Below are 16,257 nucleotides of genomic sequence, written 5' to 3' on the forward strand. Positions count from 1 at the left end.
GTGGAAATAAAACCGTTAAGTATTAGCATAATTTAGATATGTATTGAAGCATGAATGTGCAGGCTATGTAGTATTTTGTCTTGTGTGAAACGCGATGTCAAAGCTTGTTGGTACGAGAAAACGTCAAACAAGTTTGCTCTTTGGCGGATTGTCGCCTCTCGGGAACCGTAGTTTGGCCAGTTATACGTGCTGCACATGGACTCTGAAGGCTGTGAAGTACCAGAAACAACCGAGGTAATAAACTAACTCAATACTAACCAATCCTTATCATACGAAATACCAGGTAGTATAGTGTTAGTCCGCCTTATCTTTACATTACTTAAAGACTATTTAGCCAGATGTACTATAGTTAGCTATACTACCAACCATCCCGTGTCGTTTTGCTGTAACTAGTAAGCTAGCTATGAGTCGCAACTTGCAACTGTGACAGCTGGGAGACACTGATACTTTATAGCATAATATGTATCAGGTATTCAGGCTAGGTTTCTTTTGTATAATCAAAGTTTTCATTCCAGTCTAGGTTTCCATATGACTAACCAGCTAACATACTCTTGGCTAACTTGCTAGTTAGCCACCACCCTATAGGTCTATAGAAATTCTGACCGACCACTAGGATGAGTGACACTGACGATGATGTCCCTCAACTGTCCGCGGGGGCTTTGGCTGCCTTGCAAGAGTTCTACGACGAGGAAAAGAACGGTGTAACCCACAGCACTGTGCCGGTGGACAAGTATTCAGTTGGAGCTGTGGAGGAGGACTGGGTAGGGTTGTAGAACGTTATTAATGCAGTGTTGTATCAGTAAATACATGTTGTTAATGAGCTAATTTGTACCCGAATACTCTTCTCTCCATAGGGGATGAGCCAGTTCTGGTACAGTGATGACACGGCCACACGGCTGGCAGAGGAGCTCATTCACGAAGCAGGAGAGGGCGGCAGGTGAGCAAAATGACTGGCGCATGCACTGTACTCAACACGCATTCTATCACTCCCTTCCAACCTCTGGAGATCTGATGTCCATCTCTGCCCGATGCTGTACCATCTCTAACAAGGTGACTGTGCCCCCCCCCCCCCCCCCCCCCCCCCCCCCCCCCAGGATAGCCTGTCTGAGCGCTCCGAGCGTTTACCAGAAACTCAAGCAAGGTGTGGTGGCAGGCTCCGACCACGTGACGGCCGTGGTGCTGGAGTACGACCGGCGCTTCTCCGCCTACGGACAAGACTTCATCTTCTACGACTACAACAACCCTCTGTCCCTGCCGGAAGAAGTGACGCGGCAGAGCTTCGACATTGTCCTGGCGGACCCCCCCTACCTGTCTCTGGAGTGCCTCAGCAAGGTGGCAGAGACCATCCAGTACCTCAGCAAGGGCAAGGTGCTGCTTTGCACAGGTCAGTATCTTCCAGTCATACGTTACTGACCAGTCAACTGTGGACATTTTGAACCCAGTGTCTTAGTGGTAGTCTTGAGGAGAAGCATGGAGCATGGTCGAAGACACAGTTAGGATCTTAAGAGTTGTTGTGCTGCTGACGGTGTTCCTTGTCCCTCGCGTGTCCAGGAGCCATCATGGAGGAGCCTGCGGAGCAGCTTCTGGGGCTGAAGATGTGCAGCTTCCTCCCCAAACACAACAAGAACCTGGCCAACGAGTTCCGCTGCTACGTCAACTACCCCTCCTGCCTGTCTTGAGGGAGCGCTCTGTGTGTGTGGGGGGGGGGGGGTAACAGCGCCCCCTGGTGGTCTGGAGGGAACACATCTAAACCCCTCTGCAGAGATACATGCTCCTGATGCTGGGGATGTCTGACAGACAGACATATCACTGATCTTCGACTGGTGATGTCTGTTTCACTGACGTTAGAGGGACGTCTGGCTGGAATCAGGTCCCATGTTGGTGACCCAAATGATTCACTGTGCCTGCGTTACACTTTTAAAGACTTGCGACTAATCATTTAATATAGAACATAATTATGCAGTGCAATGATAAAAGAAGCTATTCATGTTTGAATTTGTAAATATTTCATATTACAGTAAATAAAGACTTGACATGTACGTTGTGGAAAATTAGGTTACATTTTGAGACATCTTCCCCATCCTTGTTTTTTGGCCATTTAATAGTGTCCCCATGGTGACAGGTACTTCTAGATAACACATTAGGTATAACCAACTGTTCAAAAGTTTGGGTTCACTTACAAATGTCCATGTTTTCTTAAACAAAAATGCAAATTCTTGGTTATTAAAATGACATCAAATTGATCAGAAATACAGTACAGTGCATTGTTTTACATATGTATATAACACAGGACTGATGGTTGCTGATAATGGACCTCTGTACGCCTATGTAGATACTCTAAATATTATATTAAATATATCTGGCTTTTATTGTTATTTACAACAGTCAGTCAAACTTCTGAACGGTAGTATACTTGTCGTGACCCATATGGAGAAGGAGTGCTCAGATGTTGACCCTCAATGATGGAACAAACATAAACATGCAATGAATCAAGTGAAACAGTAGAAAGTGAAATGTATAAAGAGCTACAACGCATATATGGGAGGTGTGGACCTGCACGACCAATGAGTGAACTGTTGCCGGATTGGCATTTGATCAAAGAAGTGGTGTCCATGCTACAGCTGGGCACTCAACAGTCCTATGATCCTCTCCTCCTGGTGTTACAGGTCCATGGGGGTGTAATGGGAAGAGGGAGGGGAGGCTTTGGGTGGAAGGGTGGGGTCTATATCTTTGGTGGTATGACACCCAAAAAAAAACTGTATAATTTCATTCATTCAAAACCCACCAAATATCCATTCATACAGGTCATATGAAGAGGGAGACCAATCTCCCTCTCCTTTAAAAGGTTGGTTGCCCAGAGTCTCCTCCAGCACCATGGGATGAGGCCACAGGGGCTTGGAGGAAGGTCAGCGTTGGGCTCTGCAATGTGAGGCGGAAAGATTTGACCATTTGAACCACTGTCGAAAATGTGATGGAAAAACTCCCTTTGCATGTGAGAAATGTGATGTTGCTTTGCATGTTGATTGCTTCAAGGTCTTTCATGTGAAACAGTAAAACCACCCGTAGGGAGAGGAACAGAGGGAGAAAGATAGATGGAAAGGTAGAACAGGTACGACACGAGACAACTTCCTATTATGAATTTTAATAATTTTCTCTTCAATTTATTTTCATTTAACTTTTTGATACACAGTGGCCTGTTGGGGCAACTTAATGTCTGCATTTTGTGCTGTACTATGTTATACCACTGTTATACCCAGACAAATGGGTTTGTTGTTGACTGTTTAAATCCCCATGTATTCAAGAAGATTTTGAAATGTTTGTGTTTTCATATTCAAAAGATTATAAGCTAGAGGCAGCTTTTTGGGGTTAGCAGACAATGTTCTTACACTTTTATACTAAATGTGTTTATGAATAAAGATGGGGTCAACTGAAAGCAGTTATTTTTAATTAGATGCCAAATGTTCTCCTATTCAAATTTGACATTGGAGGGGTGCGTACAACGTAGGCCTATTTGCCCACCAGCAACTATAGTTGCTGGACTGATAGCTGTGCAGTCAAGAAAGAAAGGAAAAAAACTGGGGGAAGTGTTTGCAGAATATGTTCTTATAGGACACTACACGACTATGAAACCTTTTAGAAACATTTTGGCACAAATGGGAAATCTAGTTCCTCTCCAGGTGGCAGTGTATGTAGATAAGTGCAGTTTGGCTTTTGAATTGATGAACGACTGGCTACTAAGTCTGCCGTGGTAAGGAGAAGGGGGGAAAGTATTAGTATTGGCGCAGGCATATATTACACAACTCTATTCCAACATCTTCTTATAGGGTTCCTCTTGACGCACACGGCCTATACTGTTCGTTAAACGTTCTTATCATTGATGAGCGGTTTGGCCTGCGCTCGTTCCAGACTCTGGTTGCTAGTCTGTACGTCCCTGTCTTTCGCCAGCAGCGGGACGCACGTGCAGCCCACTGGGATGGAGACATAGCTCTCGGTGTAGGAATGACGACCCCCCACGCAGGAGCCAGTGCGTTGCAAGATGACGGACGGCATATAGACCGGGGTGCTACGGTACTGGTCACTCTCCTGTCCGAAGGGACCCGTCAGGCAACCTTTACATAAACAGTAAGCTTCTGGAATGAACCGGGGGTACCTTGCTGGGTCGTGGGAAATCCTGTCAATATACATTGAACAACAATATATTGAATATTTCTGAACGGGGTTTCAGCATTAAATACATTTCTTATCCATGCCTTATCATAATTTTTTGTAACCTGCGTACCTGTATGCCCATGGAGAGAGGCTGAGAAAGTTCACTGGGATCCGGGACTTTCTATCGGGAACCGGGCGGCCAGCGGATGGGCAGGTCAGATTTTGTCTCTCCAGCGGCGCCAGCTGCAGAGTATGGTGGAATGCGCTAAGGACACCGACCGAAAGTCGTCCGAACATTTGTTCCAGGATCTCCTCCGGTAAATCAAGACACGAACGACTTCGGGTAGTTTTCCTGGATGTCCTGGCTGCCAGAACCCCCTCGCTCAAAAGGACAAGATGCAAAAACATAGGGAAAACTCGATAAAACATTGTTGCGCACTAGATTGCAACCTGCGAACGGCTTAAAATAGTATAGCAAAAACTTGGGGTAAAAAACTACGCAGAATTTAGAAACTATTCACACGTGACGTCACATTTGAAATGTGGTTGACCAAGTAGTCCGACTTTTTCTCACAATATGCCAAATACTTGTCTAATCTACTTTCTTGCGTGTAAATCTTTTAGCGGTCTCTGCGTGTGATCGCCAAGTGACAGTTAATAAATGTACACAGTATAATGAATAATATACTGATAAACGATGAAGCCGTCCATTTTAAGTGTCCTGTTTCTCCCGAGTTTCTGCAGAGCAGGAGAAGGTTTGTGCTCTCAGGAGAGCAGGGGGTAGGACACTTGGCGCTGGCTTTTTGTCGTCTCTGCAGAATAATACGCACAGATCTTTCTTCTGACACATATTTTCCGAGTTGAGAACAGATGAGTTATAGGACCAGAATGCTTCGTAAAGGATTCTCCCACCTGCGCTATGGGAAGACTTTCCAGTGACTTAACTGCAGTATAACTGTAAAGAGGAGCTCTTAATTAACCTGCCATGTCATGGAGATAAAGGTTATGTAAAGTTGAAGTCATTCTACATACCGTTCGCATTTGTGTAGAAGTGCAGCATTCAATTTATAACCTTTTATTTAACAAGTCCTTGAGTAGAAAAAACGAACTGACTTGTGATTGAAAAATAACATTTGATCTTGCATAAGAAAATAAGAAAAAGACAATCAAGAACTGTTGCTGTAACTTCACTCAAAGTTACACAAAATATACTCACACACAATAAATAATCCATTTGTTACAACTAATATAAACTGTATCAAGCATTCCATGAAATATGATGACTGACTCTTCTATGATACATGGAGCTCTATAGATATAATGATGACAGAATTTCCATTGATGCCTTCCAGCTGATGAATGCCTTTAGAGTCACATAAGGAAAACGTATCGTTTCAGTTGGCCCGTGTCAGTGCTGTGGAGGTGTCACGTGGTGTGCTGGAGCGTGCTCCTCTCTGGGAGAGGAGGTGGCGGGCTACTCTGGCAGGAGGTCCTCTCCCAGCTCCTCATCCGCAAACTCATCGTCTTCCATGCGCTTTTTGGCCGCAGTCTTCGGTCTCTCCATCTGTGGCCCCAGAGGGTCCACGTAGGAGGCATCTAGCACACAGACACCATCCGTCAACACGGCTGACATTCACCACACTGGCTACTGCATGGTAACATCTGTAGTAACGAGACTGTGGCAACCACTACTGTCACCTCAAGCCCATTGAGGTAATAGTGGTGTAGTAGTGGCCAGACAGACAGTTTGTCTCTCTTTCTTAATAATACTTTGGCTTTGACGAACAAAAAACACCTTACTTTTTCCAATCCTTCTTTTAAATCTACCATTCTGCTGCAGTAAAGTAACTGCTGTGTATTATGGTGTGATGGTTTAGCAGTGTGGCCCATCATTACACAGGCTGACATATGTATGTAGCAGTACGTAACAACATAGGAAGAGAGCAGCTCAATGTGATGGGTTACGACATACACCTGCGGGGGAAGACGGAGGTGAGAGGTCACCAGAGGTGACGTGATTGGCCGGCTCACCTATGTCTCTCTGGCTGCTGGCCTCGTAGGGCTCGTTGGCGCCGGGCAGCGCCCTCAGCCTGGCGCTCAGACGCTCTCCTTTGGCACTGGCACCATGGCTGCTCTGCCCGCTGTCTGAGCGTTGAGGACAAACACAGTGTTAACACTGAGGATGCACGCGCACACACACACACACACACACACCACACACACACACATACAGGGCAACTCAGCCTTGAGGACAAACACAGTGTTAACACTGAGGATGCACGCACACACACACACACACACACACACACAAACACACACACACACAAACACTTTAAACAGTGAGGACACACACACAGACAAACAAATACACTGTGTTAACAGTGAGGACACACACACACACAGGGTCAATGTTGTCTAAATACACAAACACACACAGGGTTAACTATGAGGACAAAAACACACAAGATTAACGCTGAGGACAAACACACAGGGTTACAGCGTTAATTAAATATGAATATATTAAATTAACGGATATACAACAAATATACAAACACACACAAGGTTGACGTCATCAGGTTTCTGGCTAACTGGCTGTGTGTGGGAGTGTGTGTGTGTGTGCGTGTGCGTGCGTGTGAGCTCTAGGCCCACGTGGCAGTTTAGAGAAATGGGGGACAGGCCAGACTCCCCCACACCCCACATCTGGCCACCATGTAGTCGTGGAAACAAGTCCAGGAAGCTAGGAAAACAGGAAGGAGCACGAGCATTCCCCTGTCCTCCCTCTCCTCCTGCAGATGAGCCCCAACCTGGAGGCCCTGTTCCCTTCACATCCACCAGCTCCACACATCCCCCCCACCACGGCCAGCTGCCTGCACCGTCCCATGGGTAGGGACAACTCTACAACACGGTTGTTTATGACCCTCTTCACCCTTTGGATGAAACGCACACAGCTGTACACACTAAGCTGAGAGCGCACTGCGTGTGGGAGTATCACAACGCCCTCCACACAGTGTGGAGCGTGCCCGCTCTGAGGACGCGGCAGCTACACGGCAGAGTCGTGCTTTTCACAGTCGTCGCCTGTCTAAAAGGTTTAAGCCGGAGTTGTACGCGTCCTGAGTTTACAGCCCACCGGGTCTAAGGGGGCCCATTCCTGTGGAAAGTGTTCCTGAAAGCTTTTTCAGTCGTGGCTCTCGCACCTCTTTGCAGAGTGCTCAGTGCAAACACTCAGAGGAGGGAGGGGAGGGGAGGGAGGGAGACATTCTTGGCAAACAAGGATGACAGCAGCCTGTGAGAGATTTCTGGGATGATGTGAACTGAAGAACGTGCTAGTTGAAATCCAGGTGGACACATATTTTTTATGGGTATCTGTTTTTACTGAGGACATAATGTACCTACTTGTCACATTAACGTCTAAAATAAGTCCCTGTCCAAGATTCTATCATCTCAGCAGAGGCCCAGCCTGCGTGCTACATACCTCTGCCTGGCTCCAGAACTGGACTGTGTTTAGTCTCAGAGACCGACACTGAGCAGACCCAGAGAGAAAATCAGGGAGAACAGAGAGAGGAGACAGATACATGCAAGACCGGGTTAAGAATAGAAGGTTAGACAGCTCTCTAGTGTAGAGGACAGGTGGAGGGACATGGAGAAAGAGAATTGATGGTCTGTGTGCGCGTGTGTGTGCACGTGTGTGTGCGCGTGTGTGTCTGCTCACCTGCTTTGTTTTCCACATCTGAAGCAGTGTGAGAGGAGAGAGAAGAGGAGAATGTAGAGTTGTAGCTTCAGGCAACAGCTGTCTGGCTGCACTGGTGACTGCAACCTCATCACTACACAAATCTGGGCCTGGTTAGAGAAGCTGCAACTTTGCCTGTCTCCCATACACAACGCTGATGGTGAATCTGGTTTCCACTGTCAGAGCCAGAGGAACCACGTGTGCTTGCTCTAAGCACACAGAGAAGCAGAAAGAAAAAGAATCTACTCTGCCTCTACAAACACAGATTCAACTCTGGCTATAAACAGAGACTATACTCTGACTCTATACAGTCTACTCTGACTCTATACAGTCTACTCTGACTCTATACAGTCTACTCTGACTCTATACAGTCTACTCTGACTCTACAGAAGTAGGCTCTACTTTGACGCTACACACAGATACACTACTCCGACATTACAAACACAGAGACATGATTGTACCTATGGCCTTCTTGGGAGAGGTTTGGACAGGCTTCGGGGTACCCAAAGGGGTACCCACTGTCCAGGAAATGCAAGAACCAACAGGTAAGAAAAGAATGTTGGGAAAATGGAATATCATCTGTACTGGAGGTGGCTAGTACTGAAAGGTTATAGCTGAGGATGTGTTGTCAGGCATATTTGAGGGGATTGGATGACGTCAGGAGTGAAGATGTGTAGGGTCCGATTGTTCACTCACCACTACTGGCACTGCCCTCTCTGCGGCCCCTGGCACTGCCCTCCCTGGCCGACTTCACCCTCTATCACACACAGACACACACACATACATCTTGGTGAGCTTTAGGGCTGTGCCACAGTGTAATAATACATCATCAAGGGTCACCCCCCCCCCCCCCCCCCCCCCCTCAACATTTCTACAAAATCCTAGGATGAGGTGTTTAGTTGGTCTCTACGGTCAGCAATCAGTATAAGAGAGACCTGCAGGCTGTGGCCAAATAGTGGAGTTAGTTGACGACATCATGCTGGCCTGAGCCAGAGAGCAGAGCAGGCCTCCAGACCCATCCTAATGCAACAACATCTCAATGTGGATTTAGCAAACAGCTGCTTCTAATTCCAAGAGAGGTTTATCTCAGGATCTGTCTGTAGGGGCTCGGGTGTGTGTGTGTGTGAGTGTGTGTGTGTGTGTGTGCGTGAATGTGTTTTTGAGTGAAAGGGGGGGGCACGCCAGTAGAAGTACGTGCTTTGACAGCAAAAATGATCCCCTTATAGAGGGTTAAGGAGTAGGATGGAAGTACCTGCTCTCTGATTTCCTTCATCTTCTCCACTTTCTTCAGTTTGGTGGCATAGTCCTGGACCTCCTTCAGCCCCATGTCTGTGCACAGCCTCACCAGAAAACGAAGACCTACACGAACACACACGCACACACACGTCCACAGTTACACAATAACTGAATTCCTATTTGGAAGCCAACATCATCACAGAGATAGAGAGTGATGGCGGAGAGCTTACATTCAACATTCTCTGGGAACTTCCGATGTATGTCTTTGTATGTCTCCAGAGCTCTCTGATAGTTTCCTGGAAAGACAGAGGGGTGTTGTTCAACACTGGTCTGCTAAGCTGATGTTGTGGTACACAGCATGCATATTATGATGAGGTGAAACATAGAGACTCACCACTCCTCCTGTAACAGCTAGCCACCATCAGCTGCCACTTCACCTGGGTGGGTCTGGAAGCACGCACACACACACACACACGCACACACACACACACACACACACACACACACACACACACACACACACACACACACACACACACACTATGTTCACACACGCCATGTTCAGGCACACAGCCAACTGATCATAGTGTGGTCGTACTGTCGACTTACTGGATGAGTGTGGCTCTCTCAAAGTACTGGATGGCCTTCTCACAGAACTGGGTGTCGATGTAGTAAGCTCCCAGCCACTCTATCACCTCCATGTTGGAGGGGAAGTATCTGAACGACTGCGCAGGAGGAGGGAGAGCAGAGAGACAGGCTTCAGAGAGAGCAGAGAGACAGACATTAGAGAGAGCAGAGAGACAGACAGACTTTAGAGAGAGCAGGGAGACAGACTTTAGAGAGAGCAGAGAGACAGGATTTAGAGAGAGCAGAGAGACAGGCTTTAGACAGAGGAGATAGACAGGCTTTATAGAGAGCAGAGAGACAGGCTTTAGAGAGAACAGAGACAGGCTTTAGAGAGAGCAGAGAGACAGGCCTTAGAGAGAACAGAGAGACAGGCTTTAGACAGAGGAGATAGACAGGCTTTAGTGAGAGCAGCCTCTTTAGTGATGTGTCTGTGTGAGTAAACCACCGCGCTCAGCCATCGTCCTAATCTATAGTGTGTTCCTTATTTGTGTCAGAGAGGCAGGCTCCCCCTACAGCATGGCAGGGTGTACTGCACCTCATAGTAGTACTGGAAGGCCTGGGATTTATCTCCCTCGCTGTCATACAGCTCCCCCAGCTTGGCCAGCACGTGGGGGTCTGTGGGCGTCACGCTGATCAACTGCATCAGCCACTCGATAGCCTGGTGGGGGTCCTCCAGCTTCTCATAGCTGGGGGGGGGGGGTCAAGGATTACACACACACCCCTAAACACACGCACATAACCACACACGCATGTGCTGTATACCTTAATACACACACACCTAAACACACACACATAACCAAACACATGCACACACATAACCCACACACATGCACGTATACCTTGGCGCACATGCACCTAAACACGCACATAACCACACACATAAGCACCCCCACACACTTCCACGTATACCTTAACACACACAGATAACCATGCACACCCATAACCACCCCAAACGCATGACCTCACACACACAACCTCACACAAACATAACCATTTTCAAGTGTGCCTAAGCCCAGCCCAGATGGTTGGGTGTGTGTCAGGATACAGGCTGGCCAGCTGGTGCATAACCTGAGCGCTGTTCCGGAGGATGGCGTGCAGTTTGAGGAAGCAGTCCAGAGACTCCTCCAGACGAACCAGGTGCTTATAGGTCAGACCTGCAGGAGGGGAGGGCCTTCAGTCCAGAGTAGCTCACCCTCATCTCTGCTTCGACTAGGACCTCTGACAACACTACCAGCCAATGAGGTCTTTCCTGACCTTACTCAGGTTGTAGAGGACCAATCAGCAGTTAGCTTACCCAGGTTATAGAGGACCAATCAGCAGTGAGTTTACCCAGGTTGTAGAGGACCAATCAGCAGTGAGCTTACCCAGGTTATAGAGGACCAATCAGCAGTGAGTTTACCCAGGTTGTAAAGGACCAATCAGCAGTGAGCTTACCCAAGTTGTAGAGGACCAATCAGCAGTGAGCTTACCCAGGTTGTAGAGGACCAATCAGCAGTGAGCTTACCCAAGTTGTAGAGGACCAATCAGCAGTGAGCTTACCCAGGTTGTAGAGGACCAATCAGCAGTGAGCTTACCCAGGTTGTACAGGGCCTCGGTGCAGGAGGAGTCGTTCCTGAGGGCCTCCTTGTAGAACTCAGCAGCCTTTGCGTAGTCATGCCTCACGAACACCGTGTTGCCCTTGTTGATCAACGCGGCCGGGTTGTAGCGGTCCGCCGTCATGGCCAGGTCGGCGTAGCGGTCCGCCTGGGCGTAGTCCTTCTCCTGAGGGGCCAGAGGTCAAAGGTCAGAGTGACAACCCCTTTAGAAGGTCTCTCTGTGTCTCGAGTCTGCAGCTGTAGGGTCACCTCCAAGTCGTTGACTTGAAGACTTACCAGGAAAAACAGGAAGGAGAGGTTGGTGGCAGCAGCGCTCTTCACTCGGCTGTCTTTCTTCTCAAAGGTCCTCAGGGTTTCCACAGCCTGTACAAGCACACCCCCAGACCCCAGCCCAGGGTCAACACAACTCAGGTCCTGCTCACACGCTGGCATGACCACCACACTGTAGGATGTAGGTCATTTAATGACATTATTTTAGCATGAAGCTAATTTAATGAGAGTATCCAATGTAGGATGATGGTACTTTATTAGTAACATCAGCAAAAGCAAATCCAATGACTTGAAAGGAGGTCGGAAGACAGAAGACACACATACCTCAACCTCAGAGGCCATGCAGGTGGAGACAAGGAGAGCAGGACAAACAAAACAGTGGAAGTGAACAAAGCGAACTGTATGGAAACCGGTCTGAACCGGCCACAGGCCATGCAACATGACGTTTAAATGGACCAGCAACACCAGCATGGAGAACAGGGGACGGAGGAAACGAAGGAGCCTCTGGCTTTGTGACGGAGGAAGAAGGCGGCACACTCACTTGGTTGAAGTCCCTCTGTCGGAGGTAGGTGATGGCTTTGTTGATCTCCAGATCATTGGCCAACTCCACGTACTGGGAACTCTTCACCATCTCCACACACCTGCAGGAAAACACGCCCGACCGTTACCATGGAATTACATCACCTACCATAACCTATATCACCCTCCTCAATAGACCACGACAGCTAGCTAGCTAGCTAGCTTGGCCAGGACAATTAGTCTAGCAGACAGATGTGCAGCCAGTCGGTCTGCTGCTGAGGTTTGCTGCAACGCACCAGTCAAACCCAGCAGCAAAGGATGTCTCGATGGCTGGAGCAATGAGCTTGGCAGACGTCATGATGAACTTCTCAGCCAAGGCTTTCCTGTGAAGGAGAGGAAACACAGGACAGCCAGAGAGAACAGTCAGAGGAAGGTGGCAGATGCTGTTTGCTGTTTGAGCTGGAGGAAGAGAGGAGTCGAAGGAAACAAAGAAGACAGTTACCGCTCTCTTTCCATCTGGTGCAGCTTGTCGTTCTTGATCGCTTCGATCACCAGGTTGGCTTTGGTGTCGTCCTGAGAACCACACAAGGGAATCGATCACCAAGTTATGATTACAACCGTCCTCGGGATTCCGACTCTTTAGGAAGGCAATGCACCTGACCCAAAACCAGGAACATGAATCCTAACCCCAGACCGGTAACATGAACACAGACTGACATTGGGAAGAACTGCTTCGACATGGTCAGAACTCCACCACATCGTCACTGTGCTGATCATGGATAAGGCAGTGCTCACGTTGGTGGGGATGTACTTGTCTTCCTCATCGATGCCCAGAGGAACGCAGATGAGCTTCTGGAAGGACTTCTTCATCCTCTCCCTGTCTCCGATGGCGTAGTAGCACAGGATGAGGTTGAAGCCCGTCTTGATGTTTGGGCTTTCGCTCATGATGTGTTCAAAGGAGGTGATGGCATCCGAGTATTGGCCCATACGGATGAAGCCGATGCCGATGTTCTGCATGATCTTGATCCTCATCTCCTTGTGGGCGTTGGAGATCTGGTCCAGGGCCATGCGGTAGAACTTGATAGCCTTGGGGTAGTTCTTCTGCTTGAAGTAGATGTTGGCCATGTTGACTTTTAGCCTTCCTGGAGGGATACAGTGGAACGTGTGTGAGATGCTACTAGCTTTAGCTGTAATCTGTCTTTCTTATATATTGAAAGGGCAACAATAAAAAAAATATGGGTGTACGGTTGGTCTATCACAGTTATTATTTGAAACTTTTTGGGGATACGGTGGCTAGAATGAGTTATGTCATCAGTCATTGACGTGGCATCGACCTGCGTTAGTGAACATCTTGTTCTTCACAATGACCTGGTACGTGTTCAGGGCTTCTGGGTACATCTCATTGTTACCATACTGGGTCGCCAAGTTGAACAGAACCTGGGGAAAACCAGACATCTCAGTCAGGAAGACACCAGATGTAGAATGAGCCCCAGGACCCGCTGCAGGTGAGGTGACGGGGGCGGGGAGTGTAGTTAGAATCAGAAGTAACTTTACACAAACAAGGAATATACTCTGGTGGGCAGGTGCATACAGTAAACGTATGGTACAAATGTAGAATCTTGAAATGTGCGTGCAATGTGTTAGTGTCAGGGGTAGAGAACTGACGTGCCACTTACAGAGTAGGTGAGGTCCAGGTTGATGTGGTCAGCGTTGCCTGACTGCTCTCTCTGTCTCGCAAGAGCTCTTTCCTTTCGACCTGCTTCTTTGGCCTTCTCCAGAGACTGGAACACAAACACACCAGATTAAAGGTCAGGCATGAGGCATCTGCAGTGAGTAGCGGGGTCCGTAGCGCTGGGAGCTTACCAGCTGCAGGTCCCCTCGGCCGTGAGCCAGGCAGCTCTCCTCGATCAGATCATTCACGTTCTTCTCCAGGAGCTTGTTCTTCTCCTCAGGCCTGGGCAACAGGGCAATCACATCTACTATCATGTACAGAGCAGCATGATATGGGCCTATGACATAACATGCAACCGTCAACAACAGGAACAGACACTGAAACATACGTATCCTCATTTTTGGCCTCCAGAGGGGGGGCGGGTCCCTTGGACTGACCCAGAGGGTCAAAGGTCGAACCTGAAAACGCATATTTATATCAATCAGGACATGTCACCTGCACATATGCAACTTTCACTATGATGCACGTGACTGTGCCTTAGCATTTTGATCTCATGTCTGTGTCTTTCGGTAGTGTGAGCTCACCTCTGCTCATGGTTGATGTGTAGCCGGCAGCTCTAACAGCAGTCATAGGCCTGGCCGCTCCATCCTGACACACACACACAAACAGCTAAGACTTAGGCTTCATTCATAATGAGAGGGAAACACTATCACTAAGCACCAAGCTCTGAGTAAGGGTAATATTATATATTACCCTTTATATTATATGCATATATATAGTTTGAATAGTCTTCAAATATACATAGTAGTATCTGAAGACTATTCATTGGGACAAGCAGACCAGGCTATTCTCTCTGTGTTCCTCCTCACCTGTACAGCTCCTGTCATGGGTCGACCCATAGAAGAGGCCATGGGAATCCTGGACTGGAACGCGTAACACGGTCAAATGAATTAAAACGACAACAAACCTTGTCTGAACTATACCTTCTTCCATTATTCTAGTTTCATAAGTGGAGATGTGTGTCAGGAATCCTGTAACAGCTGCTGATCTGGAATGTAACCTTTCTTTCATGTGCGTATCATGTCCTGTTTCTATGTCTTATCTCACCTGCAAAAGCCTGCTCTCCCTGCCAAATCTGCTCTCAACCTAACATTTTGAAATATCACACTTGCTCAGATACATGTGACAATACAATTATAATGTAATGGAGGTCTCTGATGCACAGCATACCTGGATTCCTGTCTTCAACTGATACACAGACCATATTGATCTAGATGTTCACATATTTCATTTAATTCATAACTCACTCCAAAAGCTGTCCCCAAAGGTCGTCCTCCAATTGCAGTGCCTGGGAACTTAGCAGTCATCTGGAATATGAACAAGCAGTTTATTATAACGCATTCAACACAATTAACACAAAACCTGTAGCTGGACAAACACAAGCATAAGGTTATACATCATGTGTGTATAGCAAAATACATATATTGTCACTCACTGGAGGTCTTCTACCATGACTGGTTTTGACAGCCTGCTGGAAACCAGCATCATTGTCAAGCTCCTGGAATAAACAAAACACAGGATGTTCTTTGAGTTTTAACAAATTAATGAGAAATCTCTCTATGAAACATGGAACCTCGCTTAGTTTTAGTTGCAGGTTGGCTAGCAAACGACGTTACTGTACCTCCGAGTCAAACGTTGGGTTGTAGTCATTGTAGCCCGAGTACAGGTCATCCTCCTCCTCTCCAGCAAGATGCACATGCTCCATCACACCCTACAAAACTTTCGAAAATATGTCAAAAACTAATGTAATTGGTAATTTTACAAAGATGGCATTCGTTTTGCAAGCTACCCTGGTTATCTGGCTGGTACAGTAGCAGTAGCTTTCTAGTTGACTACAGAAGGTTTCACTGTACAGAAGTTTAGCTAGCTAGTGCTAGTTAGCTAGCCACTGTTTTAGTAGCTAGTTACCAACATAAAACGCCAGCGAGCTACATTCACCTACATATGCTATTGGATAACTGCAAAAAAAAAAAAAAAGATGACCTAGCGTTATGTTATTTCGGATTTTAGCTAGCTAGACTAGCTTGCTATCTGTGCGGAATTGTTTGTTGTCATTTGATAATCGTCACCAAACTGGGCGGTAAAGTATTTTTCCAAGGACCCGGTTGGTTAAACACATGTCTATCATTTATTTGAGGTAATGCAATTGGATACGATTTCTGATGTAGTTGCTAGGATACGATACGGCTAAAGGGTTACTCCAGAAACATCTAAGCTCGTTCGGTATGAAATGTATTAGTGCACACTTTTCCGCGTCCTTGTGATTGTTTTTAATTCATTAAAATGTAGAAATGTACTACAGTTACTACTAATAATCAATCAAATGTTTAACAAAATATATTTACCAGTTGTGGATTTTTATTTGGTTTTCTACAGCATTGTTTTGAACCTTTCGAGACACC

General features: G+C 47.1%; 3 protein-coding genes across 7 annotated transcripts; 1 reads left to right on the plus strand and 2 right to left on the minus strand.

The window, feature by feature from the left end:
- The first annotated feature begins 121 nt into the window (after positions 1–121).
- eef1akmt1 (EEF1A lysine methyltransferase 1) lies at positions 122–2,980 on the plus strand. 2 transcript variants are annotated; one of them, XM_047046332.1, is made up of 5 exons: positions 122–234; positions 572–761; positions 855–937; positions 1,095–1,384; positions 1,552–2,980. In XM_047046332.1, the coding sequence occupies exons 2-5, from the start codon at positions 615–617 to the stop codon at positions 1,677–1,679; spliced, it is 648 nt and encodes a 215-aa protein (XP_046902288.1). In that variant the 5' UTR covers positions 122–234; positions 572–614; the 3' UTR covers positions 1,680–2,980. The 2 variants fall into 2 exon arrangements, with proteins under 2 accessions (XP_046902288.1, XP_046902287.1); XM_047046331.1 differs by having other exon boundaries at positions 123–234; positions 568–761.
- Positions 2,981–3,067: 87 nt separating this feature from the next.
- On the minus strand, positions 3,068–4,906 carry il17d (interleukin 17d). The gene is made up of 2 exons (XM_047046333.1): positions 4,280–4,906; positions 3,068–4,171 (listed from the first exon to the last, which is right to left on the minus strand). The coding sequence occupies exons 1-2, from the start codon at positions 4,576–4,578 to the stop codon at positions 3,859–3,861; spliced, it is 612 nt and encodes a 203-aa protein (XP_046902289.1). The 5' UTR covers positions 4,579–4,906; the 3' UTR covers positions 3,068–3,858.
- A 322-nt stretch (positions 4,907–5,228) lies between these two features.
- On the minus strand, positions 5,229–16,252 carry ift88 (intraflagellar transport 88 homolog). 4 transcript variants are annotated; one of them, XM_047046326.1, is made up of 26 exons: positions 16,201–16,252; positions 15,477–15,574; positions 15,291–15,353; positions 15,103–15,162; positions 14,665–14,718; positions 14,380–14,443; positions 14,184–14,253; positions 13,987–14,077; positions 13,800–13,904; positions 13,458–13,560; positions 12,919–13,265; positions 12,626–12,696; positions 12,420–12,506; positions 12,146–12,245; positions 11,611–11,697; positions 11,314–11,500; positions 10,785–10,893; positions 10,275–10,425; positions 9,722–9,837; positions 9,507–9,559; positions 9,343–9,408; positions 9,129–9,235; positions 8,573–8,633; positions 7,859–7,876; positions 6,181–6,294; positions 5,229–5,745 (listed from the first exon to the last, which is right to left on the minus strand). In XM_047046326.1, exons 2-26 carry the CDS (start codon positions 15,558–15,560, stop codon positions 5,624–5,626), a joined length of 2,490 nt encoding a protein of 829 aa, XP_046902282.1. In that variant the 5' UTR covers positions 15,561–15,574; positions 16,201–16,252; the 3' UTR covers positions 5,229–5,623. The 4 variants fall into 4 exon arrangements, with proteins under 4 accessions (XP_046902282.1, XP_046902284.1, XP_046902281.1 ...); XM_047046328.1 differs by lacking the exon at positions 16,201–16,252 and adding an exon at positions 7,622–7,669 and having other exon boundaries at positions 15,477–15,909; XM_047046325.1 differs by lacking the exon at positions 16,201–16,252 and having other exon boundaries at positions 15,477–15,909.
- Positions 16,253–16,257: the final 5 nt, after the last annotated feature.

The sequence above is a fragment of the Hypomesus transpacificus genome, chromosome 23 (genome assembly GCF_021917145.1).
Source record: "Hypomesus transpacificus isolate Combined female chromosome 23, fHypTra1, whole genome shotgun sequence".
NCBI lineage: Eukaryota > Metazoa > Chordata > Actinopteri > Osmeriformes > Osmeridae > Hypomesus > Hypomesus transpacificus.

Coding starts and splice junctions, on each gene's coding strand:
- eef1akmt1 (XM_047046332.1), top strand. CDS start 615: ATGAGTGACACTGACGATGATGTCCCTCAACTGTCCGCGGGGGCTTTG. Junction 938..1,094: donor GAAGCAGGAGAGGGCGGCAG/GTGAGCAAAATG, acceptor CCCCCCCCCCAG/GATAGCCTGTCTGAGCGCTC. Junction 1,385..1,551: donor CAAGGTGCTGCTTTGCACAG/GTCAGTATCTTC, acceptor TCGCGTGTCCAG/GAGCCATCATGGAGGAGCCT.
- il17d (XM_047046333.1), bottom strand. CDS start 4,578: ATGTTTTATCGAGTTTTCCCTATGTTTTTGCATCTTGTCCTTTTGAGC. Junction 4,172..4,279: donor CTCTCTCCATGGGCATACAG/GTACGCAGGTTA, acceptor GTATATTGACAG/GATTTCCCACGACCCAGCAA.
- ift88 (XM_047046328.1), bottom strand. CDS start 15,560: ATGGAGCATGTGCATCTTGCTGGAGAGGAGGAGGATGACCTGTACTCG. Junction 15,163..15,290: donor GTCATGGTAGAAGACCTCCA/GTGAGTGACAAT, acceptor TTCATATTCCAG/ATGACTGCTAAGTTCCCAGG. Junction 14,719..15,102: donor CTTTGGGGACAGCTTTTGGA/GTGAGTTATGAA, acceptor TACGCGTTCCAG/TCCAGGATTCCCATGGCCTC.